The sequence below is a fragment of the Tachypleus tridentatus genome, chromosome 8 (assembly GCF_004210375.1).
Source record: "Tachypleus tridentatus isolate NWPU-2018 chromosome 8, ASM421037v1, whole genome shotgun sequence".
Taxonomy (NCBI): Eukaryota; Metazoa; Arthropoda; class Merostomata; order Xiphosura; family Limulidae; genus Tachypleus; species Tachypleus tridentatus.
This window is the reverse complement of record NC_134832.1, coordinates 123,806,123-123,825,457: the sequence shown is the minus strand read 5'-3', so window position 1 is coordinate 123,825,457 and position 19,335 is coordinate 123,806,123. Positions and strand designations below refer to the sequence as shown.

Here is a 19,335-nt window from a genome sequence, read left to right as displayed (position 1 = left end):
AAGTGAAATACGTTTATTAGAAGTGCTAACAATTACTTTTAGTAAGTATTCAGCTACTTCCAGCATGACTGTCACTAATGCTAAGAACTATTTTAGTAACTACTAAGCTACATCCAGCCCAACTGTCACCAGTTGGTTACGAAGACTTGCCAAAAGTCAAGTGGCAGCAAAAAAATACAAATAAATATATATTTACCACAGAAGTAAATTCATTTGTAATGGATTAATTTGAAGAAATAAATTTGTCTGTTGCTACATCCCTGTTTCTTTTCTTCACATTTATAAGGTCTTATGTCAGCCCACTTCTATAGATTAAGTTCGTTTTCTTAATTTACGTGATTTTTTATTGTGAATACTGTCTTAAAAGAACTTCAGTCTTTGATATATTGTTTATCATTATAAGAAGTAATAACATGTCGGTGGCACAGCGGTATGTCTGCAGACTTACAACATTACAAACCGAATGTCGATATACGTAGTGGGTAGAACACAGATAGTCTATTGTGTAGCTTTGTGCTTGATTCTAAACATACTAAAAGGTGATAAATAATATAAGATTTTGTTAAAATATGACTAATTTACCATAAAACATGCTTGAAGTATTGAGATCTGCCTTTTTATATTTTAACGAGTCTAAACCTTTTATTTTGTGTTTCAAATATACAACTTTCAAAAGATAAACACTGTAGAAATATGTATCAGCCGATAAAACTGTAACCTGTGCAATACAACTTATTACATGGTTACATATTGAAAATTAAATTATTCAATCGTATTGAGACCCAATAATATTCCACCTCATCGCTTACGTAATTGTTTGTAAAGCTTGGACAATAATTTTACTATTCTAACATTGGCGAGACATTATTCAGTAGTACGAAAGAGATCCAAGAAGACATATCAATAAAAAGATACTTTCAAAGAAAGAAAGAAACTCTTACAAAATATGGTATCATTTGTACTAATTTACATCAACTGTGCCGTAGTTATAAATGCCACATAATTAATCCTTTTACTGGTGGCAGTGAAACTGATGAAAGTGGTTCAAGCTATGATACATCTCAACATTACGTTCCTGATGTGTCCTTGAGCAAATTATTTTGTATAGGCTTTAAGAATGAGCATCAGACCAATGGACATTTTTAACATCAAAGTTTATTCATTTGACTGTTATATACTTTAAAACACAATCTTAAGTACTTATTATGTATGATATTGCATCTGTCTTGTAAAGCAGTGTGGCTAAAGACATCTGAAAAGAAGGTAAATGGTACCTGATTCATACCAGGTAATAGATTCAAAGATAAAACACCATTTAATGTGTCGATAGTTTGGAGAACACATGTGCATCATCAAAGAAATTAAATAAATAAACTTTATTAGGTCTTATGAGCTAACTGAAGGTGAATGCTTTATCCTAACTGAACTAGTTATGTTTCAGTTTGATTAACCGCTTTTCAAGACTGAATATTTGAGGAACATCCAGGAAAAATCTATGCCAGTCTGTCTGATAGTCTCTTGTTTAGACTCTGTACTGAGGTATCCAACAGGATCTGTGTACAACTCTGTTTTTGGAAAATAACATTGCTGAAAAGAGAGAAATATTCTTGGCTGATTCTACTTTGGTAAGCTGGCTGTTTTGTTTCTCTGTACCTTAAATTTGGACATGTCAACCACCAAAAACTGACAAGCAATCATGCCTATCTTTTTGTATGAAATATTTTAGTACAAGCGAAGAACAATGTAAGCATCCAATTTTTTGTTGTCGTATGTGCATTGGATTATATAGACAAAGTTACCACAATATGCATACAATTCAATCACTTGTGTAACCAAATTAAATGTTCTAACTACAGATGTGTATTTTATGTTGACCTTGGTCCATATCTTGATAATGACCAAAATAGTGTTTCAGCATATATTAGACACATATTATGCATGATTTAAAAAACAACAGCGCCTGGATAGAGTGTTTAGGGGCTTCTAGGATCGTTTCTGTGAACTGGCTGTTGTATTCTCTGTAAAATGAATGCAATCAGAATAATACAACGGAATTCAATTTTTCAAGACTCGTCACCAATCTTTCTTTCTTTATTTGGTGTTAGAAGCCATGAATTGTTACACAAAACAGTGGACATTGTGTTTACCAACCTGTGAACTCATGTTATATTGGACGATGTAGAAATTGACAGTGACTATTGCAATCAATGTTATGGTGTTTCATAAAAAAATAACAACACGAAAACTGGTGAAACAGCCCAATACACTTAAATATGTTGTGCAACCCGAAGATTTTTCACAAAGGAGGTTAACATAGAAAAATACCGAAGAATGTGATGTGGTTTTTTGCACTCATTTTCAGTTGTGTACAGTAGTTGAAAGAGGCGATATCACGCGCAAAGTAAATTTATCTGAGGATAGGCTCTGTTGTGTTTACTTCGACAGCTTGAAAAGCGGTCTTATATCAAATTCAGTTTCAACATGTTTTAAGTGAAATATACTCTCTCTGGGTTCGGAATGACAGTGCAAATATCCTGTTTATACTAGTTTGGTATTATCTGAGTCGCACAGGATAAAAGTAATGGGACACTGTACACATATAAACTTGTCATTAATGTGGTCTCTGAATTCAAATGGTACAAGGAACACAAGTCAACAAGACCATTTTACAGATCTGGAGACGTTTAGAGCTCAATTTGAATTATCAATTACATTTTGTATGAATCATACAATGAGCTAAAGATGAAATATGAACGTTCAATTTACAAAGTACACGAAAGTTGACATTTTTATGGGAGAGCCACAGACAAGATTAAAAGCGAGTTTCTTCGGATTTTTTTAGTTTTTGTAGAATGTGCAAAATTCACATCTTACATATTCCTATCCTATAACTGAATTCATAATTACTTTATAATCTAAGAGTGGAAAGAAAAGGTACTAAGATAAAAGGAAATTCCTCAATAGGACCACTCCTTAACTATTTATTAGTAATCAGTTAGAAAATAAAATGAAACGTAATTAAAGTATACATCTGAAATTCACAGTTTTTAGCTTGATGCATTACTATCTATATTTACCCTTTGTTATAAACACTGAACAAATAAAATTCTGATCGGCAAAAGACAGACCTAAGTAGAAATGTTTTAAATTGTAGAGATGATTGCTGCTTTTACATTATTGGCTTTATTTATTTTAACAAATATATATACATAATAATACAGTGTAAAAGCTTATTCATAAACAGTAAGTATAAATGGATTTAAGTTTCATGAACGAAACTCTTAGTATCTGCTATTACACTTTCTTTTCTTTTTTTCCTGGAAAATATTGTACGCTTACGTTACTTTATTTTCATCTTGGCAAGCCACTTTTAGTATGCCTCATAATCAAAACCGAAATAATGTGAAAAACCGTGCAATGTTAGAGTTACTTCAGAACAAAGTTGGAACAAAATTCATAATCTACATTATCAGCATTCATATTTCTTTTTAAAATTAATTAAATATCAACATCTTTTATGTTATGAACGTAAAATAATTGGGTTAATTCCAATTGTCACAGGGCTTGGCATGGCCTAGCGCGTAAGGTGTGCGACTCGCAATCCGAAGGTCGCGGGTTCGCGCCCGCGTCGCGCCAAACATACTCGCCCTCCCAGCCGTAGGGGTGTATAATGTGACGGTCAATCCCACTATTCGTTGGTAAAAGAGTAGCCCAAAGAGTTGGCGGTGGGTGGTGATGACTAGCTACCTTCCCTCTAGCCTTACACTGCAAAATTAGGGACGGCTAGCGCAGATAGTCCTCGAGCAGCTTTGCGCGAAATTAAAAAAACAAAACAAAAACAGACAACAATTGAGTTGAACATGAATATATATGTAATCTATAATTTTATTAAAATATACAGAGTTAAATAGAGATGTAGTACTAAATAAAACCACATGGCGGCGATAGTAATCAGCTGTTAAAGACAGGTTTGTATTGTTGTTGTTCAACCGTGAGTTCAGGGACGTTTAACAATGTAGTGGAAGTGCTTATGATTAGTATCAGTTAACTAGTGTTCACATATGGAATGTATAAAACACTGGGCTTTTTCTGATCTATTGTATTATGTAAAATTCTGGGAGAAGAGATTTCGCACAAAATCTTACTTGTCGATTTTGGAAGTGGAACTTTGGAAGCCAAAGCGAAAGAAAGGGTAGTCTGACAATGAAGGACATTATTATTATTATTGTTAATATAGTAATTATACAACACTGTCATAAAATTAGCATTATTGATATTGTACACCTAACTTAATAATACGATAAAATATGGTTACAATACAGGCGTAAGGCTTAGCACATATTTCAACAAACTAAGTTAAGGATTTTTTTTCGAAATATTTTCTTAATATGTTTTAACAGTAATTATAATAAATGTACAATTGTATGCAGAACTTAGATTTCAAACCTAACAAGTATTGCTAAAAGTTTATTATTTAATCATTTGATAGTTATATGTATAATGAATTAACATTCTTTGACTATGCTAAAATGGGAAGTGTCATTACAACTAAAACTAGTACCAGTCCTATACCTAGTATTAATAGTAGTAGAACTAAGACATTGGAACTTCTGGTATTTTTTTTAACATACCAATAGGATTGACTTCTACATAATATAGCAGTTATTATAGAACAGTATAATAATTTTCTTAAGTATATTTTAGTGCTGTGATTAATTCTATAAGTTGTCTTATTTCTGTGTGTTAACATTTAGTTTAAGAAAACTAAAATATTTAATTCTGTGAAATTTTAAGTTTAAAAAGGAAAGGAGTCTCACCATAAAGATATTTAAAACAGCAAACAGGAGTTTTGAAAAATGGGTAACTGTTTAAAATCATTTGGATCAGATGATATCTCTCTGTTACGAGAAAACAATAGCACCAGTACAAGAGAATCATCCACTGATCATGTTGAACTTCCACCATCATACCAGGTGAGTGTTATATTATATTCTCTGTATGCATAAGAAAATTAAATGTTTCTTGTTATATAAAAATTAACATAGTTTTCATTATATGTGTATTTTATATAGGGTTATGCATTTTGGTTACCATAGTGTTTATTTTATATACTATAAGCCACCTGAAAAACATCTAAATGAAATTGATGAAAAATACGACATGGACTTGGCTATTTTAAAATCTCTGAAGCTTTCTGGACAGTATTGGGTATAAAGTAATAATACAATACTCAATACGTGTGTATAAGTGGATTAAAATTCTGCTTATTTTATAATTTACTAATATATAATGTCTGTAAATGTTTAAATATTTTATGGTAGCTAAGCTTAAATCTATTTTTATCATCAAATTTATCTTGAATTTCGTCAAGTAGGCTGTAAAGTATAAGAAGTATTAATATTGTGATAACCAATATCTATAGTATTTCACTCATTTATAATAATCTTATAATCATTGTCCTTAAACATCAACTACGTTTATGTTTTGATATAATTTTCATATAAAGAATGTTTATTCTAAACAAGTCAAAATTTAATAAAATTAAATAATATCCACTGCTTTACATTCTTCAACTTTGTTGTTTTCAATTTTTATTTAACCATCAACACAAAGTTTTAAATATTTATTTAATCATTGTTTTTGCTTAATGTTTAAATCTAATAATATCTATATAATGATTAATAAATCTTGTAGGAAAGCATATCAGTTCCAGTGTATTATCCTTCTCCTAATGTGAGTCGTCCAGCATCTCAGCTAACAGAAGAAGAACAGATTAAAATAGCTCAGCGTATTGGTCTCATACAACATCTACCAACTGGATTCTATGATGGAAGCAAAAAAACAAGAGAGTGAGTTATAGTACATTTTTTATTTAATATACATATTTTAAGTTAAAAAATCTTCCTATTTTGCATAATGTACTAATGTGACAGATGGTGCCTTTTACTTTTTTTTTTTGCTATCATTCAGTTTGTTTCCACAAAAGTTTTTGTTAACTCTGAGTAACCATTAAAAATATAATTGTTCAATTTGTTAAATAAGATAAGTTACATGAATTACGTCTGACTAAAGTAATATAGACTACAAGGAGAACTTAAATATTGAAAATCTGTGATGATTTCTGTGGCATCATTGTGATTATCTCATTTTTGAAGTTTAACATGATGACTAGGTTAACTATAATATTCTCAACTAGATAAGTCAAGTCACATGAATTGATTCTGGCAACTATTTATTAACTCATAAATATGAGTTACAAAAGATAATTTATGAACACTGGACAAGTGATGTTCACATGCTGAGTGATAAATCCAATCAAGCATTAGTAGATTGTTACCAATGTAGTATTGTGTGTAAAAACAGTAATACTCGTATATCCAGTATCATGTAACTATTGAGTTATACACTGTAATTTAAGCTTGGATGATACAATGTAAGTAGGCAACTCGTAAGTTATTATTTGGTTGTGTGTATTGTAATAAGTGAGCAATGCAATCATATGTAATGATTATATGCTAAAAGATACTTCTATTTGAAGGAAGAAGTAATGCTAATTTAATTCCACCTAGATTGTGCATAGATGTGAAACACTGCATTTAGTCAGTGGAAAGGTGTTAAGACATTTCAGTCTGATAAATGTCATTCATGCTGACAAACAAATATTAAAAAACTGAAGATTTCTAGTCAAAATATTGAGAATAAAAGATTCTGTCATTGCATCCATAATCTATCTGCTACATAAATAGAGATTTCATTAATCTGCCATATTAAAAATCTATCCAAACCTGCAATCATCCTGGTAGCTATTTACTGAACCATTTCCATAAATACAACAACCTTTCTTAAGTATGTTGATCAAAATTGAACACAATGTTCCAAATGATGTATAATGTTCTTGAATGAATCATTGACTCTCTTCAACCTGCACTCGGTACTTGTATACGAACAACTTTACATTATTGCTTAATGATATACATTGTCTGGAAAGGTTTAGAGATTTTTATAGATTAGACCAGACATTTTTTTCCTTGTCAACTTCTCCTAGAATTTTTGCATCCAGGTTTTAAAGTAATATAATAAGTAATATTGAGACAATCAATACACATGACCTTCCTTTTAGTATGATTAAAAAGATGTGTTAGATATTAGTTCAGTTCACCAAATACTCCAAGTATTTTTGCAAAATTGCATTAAGCGTAAAAGGAAAATAAACATACAAGTTCTTAGCTTTATATTTCTGTGTGTAATGGATTATAATATTAAAAAAAAACTACCTGATTATGGCTTGAATATTCACTAATTGCTCACATTTGAGTTTTGAGATTAATTTTGTACCAGTTAATCCATCATTGATTTTAATTCCAGATACATATTCCTTATCTCATTAAACAGTTAAAAGGTTTTTAACAAGCAAACTTATGTGTAGATAGCTTGAAATTTCTCTTTCAGTAATTTCACATACATTAAGCATTACCTTAAGGCAGAAATTTCTCAAGGTGTTAACAAAGTTTTGTTTTTTGATAATATTAACAATGGTGAATATTGTACATCTGAGATATTTTATTGGAATACAGTATGAAACTAAATTTTAAGTTAGGTTTAAATTTCTTTCAGCATCACTTTTTTAAACTTCATCTTCATAGAATACTTTTATTGTTATTATTATAAATATGGAAAATGTTCACATAGAACTGTACATTGTTAGCTGAAATATAATAGATTTAACTCTCAGTTACAAAAAGTGAAAGATTTTTTCAAACATACGAATCTGTCAACTTGTTTTTGATCCATGGTTTCCTGTCATTAAATTCTAGTTTTGTAGTGGTAAGTTCTAAAGCTCATGTTCTAGAACTGAAGAAATTTTGTTTAGAAATATTTTATTCAAAGTTAACTTTTTTGTTTCTGCAAAACTTCATCTAATCTATTTCCTGTTAAAAGACATCTGTATATTCCTGTGGTGATTCTGTCTTAATGTATTTTTTGAGTTGCATTTTGTTGATGCTATAAAATGAAGTCACTCTCATGAAGTGGATATTATGTCTTGAAGAGATGATTGCAAAACTGAAACAAGCATTGTTTATTTGAGATAGTTTGAGAAATGTCTTGAAATCCTTCCTTGAAATCTCTGTTAAAATCCATTCCATGGGTAAGCTTCAGGTGCTGAAGAAGGGGAAACATTAAAAAATTTCTGAAAGTAATGAATGTCTTAAGTAGGTTTGACAGTACATAGTGGCTAGAAGTCCAGTTCCAAGTGTTAAGTTTCCATTGCTGATATGTTTTACTTGGTGCCACTAAGGTTCACTTTTAATTAAAAGTGTTCAAGTATTATTTCAAACAATAAGTATCCATTTCATTATGATCTTGAAGTGAGTATTCTTAAGTTATTGTTGTTAAAAGTTGACAGGAAAAATGCAGATGCTTTATCTAACAAAGAACTGTTCTATTGAAAATATTGTGTATTTAAATGTTGTGTTTCCAGACTGTTGATTTATAATGAGTGCACTCATACTAGTCAAAGTAAAACTGTCCAGTTTGTGTGTCCATATATAAAGATAATGCATAGAGGTAGACATCTTGAATCAAAGAATCCTGATAATTGGTCCTACAGTGGCAAAGTATGAAGCAATACATCAAATATAAACAATGATAAAAAATAAAATTTCTTAACCCTTTCGGCACTGAATATATATGTTTGATACTTCAACTAATTACAGTATCAGTACTAAAAGCATGATATCTCAGCAATAACTCAACAAAAGTCCCTGAAATATTCAGTGATTGTACCCAATACTATATATGTTTAATTCAATACATAAGAATAACAGGAATAAAGGAAGGTCGCCTGCTGCGCTGAGCCTTCAAGTCGACTGTGGTCGCCAAATGCGCCGAAAGGGTTGTCTTGCATTATCATTGTATGTAAAAAAAATAAGGCTTTGTTTTGTTGCTGTTTTTAATAATTACAACTTAAATTACTCAGTTCTTTAAATTTTTTACACAAGATATATTTATCAATAGCATTATTTTACCCTTTTTTATTTTTAATATTTCCATCACTTCCAAGAAGATTAATTCAATGATGGAAACATAATATCTTGAATGACAATCGTTATTGAAAAATAATTTTTATTAATGAGATTTTTTTTATGAGAATGTTAACAGAAATTATGATAATTCTTTTGACTTACTATCCTCATTCAATCAAACTGTGCAGAGTATTCAGTACTCTTCAAAGGCATTCTGAACAAATATGTCATGAAATAATAACCATAATATTGTACAATGCTTTGTTCAACATGCACAGAATGTAGGTGCAGTTTCAATTATTTGGATATTTTAATGTGCATTTTATTTTATATCTGCTTTTATTTTTCAAGGTAAACTCATTGCAAATTTTGTATAATTCTGGTAGTTCATCCCAAAGTGTGTAACCATCAAACATATAAAACTGGTAAAAATGAAAACACTGCAGGACTGTGGAAACTTTTCTTGATTAATGATTCCTTTGAAATCATGTTAGTTCTTTCTTATGTGTAAATGTATATACTTTGTGTGTGTGTGTGTTAGAGAGAGAGAGAGCAAATCATGTTTAAAGTATTTTGTGATTAAAGTTTTGCTAATAAATGAGATTCTTTAGAATAGCATTACTGATGGAATAGTTTTTGTCTGTTTAAAATGCTTCTTTCGTCTTAAATTTTGTATTGGGATCTCAAACATTGTCATTGACAGTTGGTAGAAATTTCTTAAACCCACAGTACCCATGTCACTTCAAAATTGTTTAACCCTGTAGCAACCATTACTTTGTTTCATGGGCAAAACATGTGAACTGGAAACATATCTCTTGAAGATAAATGTTCAGATAAGATAGCTTAGAAAAGAAAAGTTACAAAGAGCCACACATCCCTATTGTAATTTCAAGTGTTTCAAACATTAGATATTTAATTTTGTGTGTATAAGTGTGGTAAGCATATTAAAATTTATCATTGTCCATGATGATTGGTCATTTTTTCTCTACTTTTTCAGATGTGTAATCTGTATGGGAGAGTTTGTCATTGGAGATGCTGTAAGATATCTACCATGCTTGCATACCTATCACATGGTTTGTATTGATGACTGGTTAATGCGATCATTTACCTGTCCATCCTGCATGGAGCCAGTAGATGCAGCTTTGTTAACTACATATCAGGCTAATTGAATTGGCATTGTGATTGGGAAGGATATGAGTAAATGTGTTGTTTACCAGTTGTACTCTTTTGAAAGGAGAACTTGACCAAATTCATTGGTCTATCTTTTTAACCAAAAAAGAATTTTCAAGCTGATCCATTGCTTTAGAAAGTTAGAATTGTTAGTTCAGGTAGTAATCTGTGTGGTTCTTTTAGTGATACCATGACATGTATCAGGACCTGTTGAACTGCAGACTTGAAAAACTAGTGTGACAAGTTCAGAGTTTTACATAATTGATCAAGGCCTCTTGAATTTATGAAATCTAAGTGTACACTACTTGGATCTCAGTTAATGGCCTAATAATGGAATATTTTGCATATGATGAAGTAAAATATGTGTTTTGTAAATGAAGTACCTTACGTAATGTATGATGTTAGACTATGCACTTGTTTACCATTGAACACTTCTGAGTAAATTGTTTTTGCTTTTTTTGTATATGGACTAAGAAATGCCCAGTTGTTAGTATGCCAGATAGTGAAGCTGAGGTCCCATGGTTCATGACCTGTTACAGTGAAAAAATGTTGTGCTCCACTTTTTGGGATTATGAGTGAAATATGAGATTGAAAGTGAAATCCCACTTTTAAATTTGACAAGAGTTGATAGCAGTTGGTATTGACTAGCTGCCTTCCCTCTAGTCCATTGCTTCAAACCTAAGGATGGAAAGTGCAAATAGCTCTTGTATAGTTTTGTGTGAAATCCAAAAAAAACATTTTTTGTCCTTTTTAAACTCTTGTTAGCTGTTTTTGTGATGTAATTTGCATAAAATACCACAAACTGAAATAAATGTTGTGTGCTATACAATTCATCCATAAAATTCTAGGAATATTGTTGTGTATGAAATCACATGATGAAAATACACATTTATTCTGGTTGTAGGGTAGTAACAGTGAATAAAATAACTAAGCTATAAAAAGAATTTTTTTCTTTAACTTTGCATGCACATGCTTTGATCTCTGTAGCTCTTATGAAAAATTATTGATCTATATGATAGTAAATAAATTGGAAGAAAAACTTAACAGTAATTGTAAAAATTACATTCAGTGGGCCAAAATGCAAGTGCCTTGATGCATTTTCTAGAAAGGAAATAGACATAGCCTTAAAGAAATCTTTCTATGTAGAATTTTTGAATTAAGATAACCATAAGGAATTTATAGCAATTATTAGTTTGCATGACATAATTCACATAAAAGAATCACAAGTAAATCATTGCATAAAGTCACTTTTTGTTGTTGATGTTTACAAATGCTTGTAGGAAGGCAGAAAGCTGTGTGTTGTGATGAATATACATGTATGCTATGTATAGAATTATGTTCTAAAAATAAAAGTAACCATATTCAAAAATGATTATTTAAAAAATATTTATTATGTTTTTTTTAAAAGGTAAATATGATTTCCTGCAAGTGCAGTACAATAAAAATCATCTATTTAAATTTGTAATGGATAGAAATAAAGCCAAATTAGGTGTGTTAGGACAACAGAAGCAAACTAGACTACTCCACTCACAATAAAACAAAGAATAAAAAATGTGGAATTTATTGTATGATACTTGGAGACGTTCCATAAAACAAAACTTTCATGAACATATGATAAAGGTTCTAATTAGATATTTATTGTGATACACATTACGTCAAATGTGTAATGTTATAACAAGAAAACAGTATATGCAGATGCTTTTTTTTTATTTAATTACATTGTGAACAGGTATATCTGAGAGTCATTCTTTTAGAAATATGTAAAGATCAACGTTATGAGTAAATTATAAGATAGATAATATTAAGTTTTGAAATGTGAGATAATAGATTTATTTCTCTTCAACCTTTTTTCTCCAATAGTGAGACACAATTACATACAACATTTAGGGTGCAAGTTTCAAAACTTCATACTATTTGTAAGTTAAATGGATACAACTTAAAAGTAACATACAGATAATATTGTAGATAATTTGTCTCAAGAGTTATATTTGAAGAAGGTTTATCTTGGTGATTTAATACAACTTGCTTTTTTAATATAGAAATATTTTTTTTCTAGAGGCTTCTTGAGTCTCACTTAACTGAAATAGTGAGACTAGAAACTTATTCTAAAGTGAAGCTGTCATCTTATGCACACATAGCTCAACTTTGTGCTGATTATCCAATGGATACAGTTTTTTTTGTTCATCAGCTTAGTAAAGATATAAAGCAAATGAAAAATCAGTAAACATTTTTTTCCAAAAAATTTTTAAACTTTCAAAGAATGTATAAATTGGTACTTAGTATGGTGTTTAACTGTTAGCAATGATTGTTTATTGACTGTATGTTTAGAAACTGTTTATTGTTTTCACATGAATCATCAAAATCTTTACATGTGTGTTAGATGTAGATTTGTGATTATTTTGCAATGTGTGGTATTTGTACATTCTTTTGAAGTATAAAATTTGATGATTTTCTACCTGTTAAAATTAGTGAGAGAATATATGTATTTTTAGTCATTAGTGATTTAACCATAAATCTTGGTGAAACAAGAGAGCATGGTATAAGTTGTTCCAAACTTTATACAGTATTTCCATTAATCCGTGTATGTGGCCAACGTATTCACAATACAGAAGTAGTATTGATACATTATTCTTAATACTAAATGCAGGCCTTCCAGAAAATGTTTTTCAGATACTTTAAAACCTGTATAATTACTGAACAAGACTGTACTAGCTCATAATAGCTTGTATTTTAATGCTTCAGTCTATGAAAATGATGTGTTTTTGCAGAAGGTTTTTGCTCTTCATTTAAACTGTAAAATTCAATTCTTAATTGTAGTTATTGTATATGTGGCCAGAAACAGATGTTCATTATGATCAGTGACGTGCGAGTGTACTTAGTTCCAAGGTAAGAAAGAGTTTTCTCAGTTCTTAGGTAGAAGGTAGGAAACAACTGTATTTGAGGTAAAACCAGTATTTGGTTCTATAAGACGTAACTGATCATAATATAACACCTCAGCAATAAAGATTTTGTTAAATATAGACTGTATTTCCAATCAATTTCAGCATGTAATTTGTTGAATTTAACCTTTAGTTTAAAGGCTGAAGGTAATAGACACTGCTGGGAATCTTGTAAATATACCTTAATGCAGGGAGTCACCGGACTTTGATTTCATTCCCAGTTTATGGATCCCAAGCTCAACAAGTCGTAGTTAGTCCATTGAAGATAGAGTATTAGAACCAAATTTGATAAAATCTTTTCTGAATAATTACTGCTGCATCTATCTTTGTAATAATTGAAGTCTGTTGCTATTTCTGTTTAAGAATATTGCTTTGTATATCAAGTTTTATGTTAATTGTTTTTGGATTTATCAGAATTATTGTTCTGATATATTTCTCCTCACAAAATAGTTTTTCTCAATTAGTACTGCCCTCTGTTGTCACAAGTTATTAATGCTTACCACTAGCCATTTATCTCCTGCTTCATCATATCCACATGTAAATGATTATGTATTAGCACGACACAACTCCTATTGTAACGACATAACGAGAGGGGACTTCTGCACTCATTAATCACTTCCTTCTGTCTTGGTAGTAGTACTGTACGAATGTTCTTATTTTTGCTCAGAAAGTTGTCAATATTTTACTTTATGCTACGTGCTTAGTTTTTCTGCACTATGTTGTGGTTATTTTTTTATTCAAAGGGGATTTTTTACTTGTATATTATGGATTCCACTCTGGCAAGTGGCAATTGACCAAGTATACATTTTTTTTGAAAATCCAAGCTGTATATCCTGTGGCCATGCTCTATAGCCATTACATTGTAGCTCTTCCTACAGTGGACCTGATGTACAATTCCAGATACTGCCAGGTGTTGGTTGTGTGTCTCCATTGAACTGTTATCTGTGCATAAACAGTAATGGCACTGGATTAGGTTGCACATGCCATAGAGGTGGGGTGTTCTGTAGGACTGCTAGTAGTTCTCTGTAGTGGTCTTTTACTTCATAAGTATATTTGTCCTATACGATACACTCCTGATCACCCAAAGAATAGAAAGAGATTGCTGCCCACCTCTGATACTCTGTGGCATTGAGACTCTTCCTACTATGGACCTGAAGTAGAATTCTAGATGCTATGAGGTTTTAGTTGTTTGACTCCATCAACGTGAAAGCTATATTTTTCAAAATAGGTTATTGTGGTCACCTGTTGCACTACTTCCAGTGATGCAGTCCTCCAGACTCTCCAATGCATTTTTCACACTTTCTTTCAATGGACTGTTGGAGTCCTTACCACCTACCAATTTTCCAGTTGCTGGAGTGGTGGATCATGGAGGCCTGTCCTTCTGAGTGAGGCATCACATCACTCAGTTGAGAGTAGTGTAGTGACATTCTGCAGGTGTTGATGGCATATAGCACTTCCTGCCATGGATCTAATATACCATTCTAGACACTGCTAGATTTTGGTTGAAGCACACACATACACATACATATTGCAGTTTGCCTCTCAGATTGAGACATTTCTCAGGTGTTGGTTAGAGATAGTCCAGCTAAGTTCTCACGTGTTCTAGCTAGTATTCTTTCTCCAATCATAGATGGGATGAAACATGCTCAATGCTCCCAGGTTTGTATACCCTCTTCCTACTATTTGCTGGAAGTCATTTCTCAGTGGGTTTGTTGTTGTTTGTAGATGGATTTAGCACATGTATTCACATTTGTATAAGGCTGAGTATCCTTCTCCTACTGTGGACTGGAAGAACCATGCCATATGCCAGGTTCAGGTTTTGGATGAAAGCTATCATCCTTCCTACCATCCACTGGATGCCATTTTGTGGTGGTCAAGTGTTGGTCAGAAATAAATGCAAATGAAGATGGATTTTGGTATGGAACCTTACCTTCCTTACCAATTCCCATGCAGAACTAATGTGAAATTCCAAATGCTGCCAGTTGTTGGATGATGGTGAACTACCACTATGGTCTTTCATGCCCTACCCACTTGACTCCTAGGGGTCCCATTAATAGGTAATGCATATTATGGTATTCCTTCATGTCTTTCTGTATTTAATGTTCCTGACACAATCATAAAAGGGTGAAGAGTATACCTGGATCAGATGTGATGCAGTCTCTTGCTGTGGTGTCTTAATTTCTTTTTTGTTTTCATACCTTATGGTCTCAATTTTGGTACTTCCTGAAGGGAAGCACAACTTATTGTGCATTTGAATGAAATTTTATCTAGCACTTTTTTTACCACCCCTCCATCAGTTCAGTGTAAGATTCTAGCTGTTTTGTGAGAGGAGGTAAAATATTATATTGGAAATTAACATTTTCTTAAACTGAATGTGTACTTCTGATAAATACTGACCTTTTCTCACATCACCCACCCAGCCTCCTCATTTCTGGTGATACATAGAGTCCGTTTTCTGAGCAGTCTTAAAGTTATTAATGAGTGCAAATGTGAAGAGGGTGCTGGCTGCAGTAGGGATTGTCATGTTTCTAATTCTGGAGAGTCACTGCATAATTATTTACATGTGGATATGCAAAAACCAAAAGTGGAAGGCTATTGGCAAGCAGTGAAAATTTATGCCATTAGAGGGCAGTACTAATTGAGAAAAACTATTTTGTAACTGGAGGCAAGTATGCATTGGAAATGCATTCTCAACTTAAGAAAATGTTAACTTTTAGCTTTTATTTATTACTGTATTAAAAGGTTTATTGGACACACATTTAGTAATAAAAATATAATAGTAGTCTAAAATCTTATCAGTGATTTAGAGCTAAGTAACTAATTCAGACTAAAGAAGTTACATGTTGAACCAATACTCTGGTAACACTTGTATAATATGACAGTATGTACCCATTTGCTTCATAAACTGAATGAAAAGGTGTGTTGTATACTAGATAATGTGATGAATTTGCACTTAGACATGAAGTATTACACTTTAAATTATCAAATTTAGCTTTAGTACAAGATACACTGTGTATCAGTTAATATGATCAGCTTATGCTGAGACATGAAGTGCATTTCAACCCACCAAATTAAGCTTCATTACAAGATCACTATATACCAGCTAATCAACTAGTGTGTCAACTTACGCTTGGCAGTGAAATGTTGCATATTAACTTTTCAAACTAAGCATAATTTTAAGAGGTACTGTACTCTAGTTAATCAGCTAATGTCAAGAACTTACACTTAAACATAAAGTATGTTGCACTTTAATTAATGAAATCAAGGCTCCCGTACAGGCTATACTGTATTCTAGCTGATCAACTTGCGTGATGAATCTGCACATAGAAATGAAGTATTGCACCTTAAGTCATCAAACTGAACTTCGTTACAAGACAACTTGTATGTGCATTTGAATGAAATTTTAAGCACCAAGTCAAAAAATAATGCTATTCTTTTTTAATTCACAGAGCTTCCATAATGAATATTCCCATTAAAATCAATAAGGCTCGATATTTATACTCACTTGTGAGTCTTATCTTTTAACTTCTCAACTGTTAGAAATATTTCTGCAACTAAAGAAATTGTCATAATATTTGTGCCTGTGTATGTGCATACACACATACAACATAAATTTGATTTTATGAACATAGATTTTCAATGATCTCTAAAACAATTGCAAGATTAAAATTTTCTGAAAGTATTTGAAATATATAAACATAGCTATATTGAAGTATAGATGCTTTGGTGATATTTTGTTCACTTAGTATTCCAGAATAAGTACATTTTCTCTGCATATGAAACATAAACGATCATGTTGAATAACCAATCCCTTAATATGGCCACCTGGGGGGCCTGCAGTTTCTTGTTCTATCAATCTTTCTAGGTTAGTGATGTTAATCTATGGAGTTTTATGTGTGTTGAAGTTGTTGGAGTAGAATTTATCATTCAGCCACTAATACTGTTTTATCGTATGGGTGAAAGCCTATACTATAGTAGGTTTGCTTTTTTAAATTGTCATTCTGTTAGCGTCGCTAGTAGTGTTGTATTGTTTGGGAGACAGCTGGTTAATTTATTATTGTGTCAGTACAACTATTTTATGGATATTTGTACACGGAGGTCAGATTTTTGTAGATGGGAAGAATGACTTGTTAGTCAAGTAGTTTGAGAAGGTACGTACTAAAATAGATGTAACTGTGGGCTCTGGTATTTCGAGTGTTATCACGTGTTATTTATGTGATGAGCCCCCCGGTTGTTGACTTATTTTGTTTACATTACAATTTCCAATGTTTGTAACATTAGCTTTGAAGAGCCATTAATATTTAGTTCCAAAATGTCACATAATTTATGTTAATTTTAAGCTCGAAGAAGACTCATTTTTATATTATTTTGAAACATTTAAGTGAAGTCAAATAAAATGTGCTCCAGATAACGAAATATCGATTCACATCTGCTCTTGCAAATTTCATAAAAATGTTTTTTATATTGTTGTTAAACATGCATTTAATTTTTTAAATATATAAATATTAGTGTTTTTTAAGTAAAAGTAATGAGATGAAAATATTAAGATAGCAGTCTTTAATATGTGACATTAAATGGGTTTTTGTTTGGTGTGTATTGCCTGTGTAGTTGTACATGGACTATAAAAAAATTGTTTTTGGTGTATCTGTAATTAAGAGCATTATATTTTGTTTTTATATACAGCTAGATTATTAAACTTGGTGTTAGCTGAAACATGGCTGTCTTGTCATTTTTAATATGCTGCCATTATAGTAGATTCACTAAATATAAACAATAAAAACAAGGTTGTATTTTAACACTGGCCAAAACGCGTCTCCATAAAGTGTATGTAGGCTTACTTTAAGCATTAATTATTTCACTCAAGTTATCGATTTGTATATATACATTTCACTACGTACACGTAATCATCGTATTGAGTAATGTTTAAGTTCTGAACTTACCATTTTTCTGTGTAACATACACAAGTAACCTATCAGTAAGTAATAAGATTAATTACAAAAACTTTTTCTGCGTGATACTTATGCTGACAGGGGACTAATCAACAGTCGTCCATTCACAAGCAGTTTGATTCTTAAGCAGTGAAAGAAAATGCGTTCAAAAAAGAGGGAGTATCAGTTTGATTGTTTTTGGAATTTCGCACAAAGCTCCTCGAGGGCTATCTGCGCTAATCGTTCCTAATTTAGCAGTGTAAGACTAGAGGGAAGGCAGCTAGTCATCACCACCCACCGCCAACTCTTGGGCTACTTTTTTGCCAACAAATAGTGGGATTGACCGTCACATTATAACGCCCCCACGGCTGGGAGGGCGAGCATGTTTGGCGCGAACCCGCGACCCTCAGATTACGAAGCGCACGCTTTAACGCGCTAGGCCATGCCAGGCCGTATCAGTTTGATCGTTAATTCTAAGTTAAACTGTACGTTCTGAGGATATCTTGTGTGTGCGTATTTATAATGGCGATGTGAGAGTTTCACACTTAAAGAATATTAATACAGCAATGTTATTGTTTTCTCTTTACTTAAAATAATGAACATCGATGCCTATATGAAACGGTTGGTTGACAAAATTTCTATAATTCACTTTCAGTATTTTTTCGTTGTATATATGGCGTGCATTGTTCGAGGAAAATGCTTTTCGATACTAGGATTTATGTTTAGGTGTTAATTGGAAGAGTAAAGCATATTCTAAAACTAGCTTCTACTGTGAACCTACTTTATTTGTGGACCATATAAACTTGAATTAATATTGAGGACACATGCACTGGAACAGGTAAGCTCTGTTGCTTCCTTTTTGTGTATGTGTGGCCTTTGTCAGTTTTCCAAATTATGAAATTATGTCCGACTTTGTGTTGCTTGGAATGTTTTTTAAAAAGCGCCAACGTACAGTGGATGGTAACTACTGATTTCTTACATAATTGAATTACATCAGGTACATCGTTACCATATCAAGAAATAAATATTTGTTACTATCAGTAAAGTGAAATATGTCATAAGAATGTGTTAAAAATGTGGTACCATAGGCTTCGTTTGGTCTTCAACGGATCAATGTGTATGTGTTCCCGATTACTGCTAATCGCAGCGAATATTGTTGTCTCAGCATATAAAGCTAAAACTAACTTCTAACTCGGACCCGTTCTATACTATCAATAATATAACGCACCAAGCAGACAGCGCTATCGTTCGCTATTTTATTTGGTCTGACATATA

At 31.9% G+C, this 19,335-nt stretch overlaps 1 protein-coding gene across 3 annotated transcripts; it reads left to right on the top strand.

Moving 5' to 3' along the window:
* The first annotated feature begins 3,943 nt into the window (after window positions 1-3,943).
* LOC143223394 (RING finger protein 11-like) lies at window positions 3,944-17,845 on the top strand. Of its 3 annotated transcripts, none has more exons than XM_076451327.1 (4): window positions 3,944-4,192; window positions 4,838-4,973; window positions 5,695-5,849; window positions 10,021-17,845. In XM_076451327.1, exons 2-4 carry the CDS (start codon window positions 4,857-4,859, stop codon window positions 10,190-10,192), a joined length of 444 nt encoding a protein of 147 aa, XP_076307442.1. In that variant the 5' UTR covers window positions 3,944-4,192; window positions 4,838-4,856; the 3' UTR covers window positions 10,193-17,845. The 3 variants fall into 3 exon arrangements, with proteins under 3 accessions (XP_076307442.1, XP_076307441.1, XP_076307443.1); XM_076451326.1 differs by having other exon boundaries at window positions 4,795-4,973; XM_076451328.1 differs by having other exon boundaries at window positions 3,950-3,968; window positions 4,795-4,973.
* Window positions 17,846-19,335: the final 1,490 nt, after the last annotated feature.

Bases quoted from the DNA above. Each gene is read 5' to 3' on its own strand.
- LOC143223394 (XM_076451327.1), top strand. From the start codon at position 4,857: ATGGGTAACTGTTTAAAATCATTTGGATCAGATGATATCTCTCTGTTA. The intron at 4,974-5,694 runs GTGAGTGTTATA...TAAATCTTGTAG, and splicing joins AACTTCCACCATCATACCAG to GAAAGCATATCAGTTCCAGT. The intron at 5,850-10,020 runs GTGAGTTATAGT...CTACTTTTTCAG, and splicing joins GGAAGCAAAAAAACAAGAGA to ATGTGTAATCTGTATGGGAG.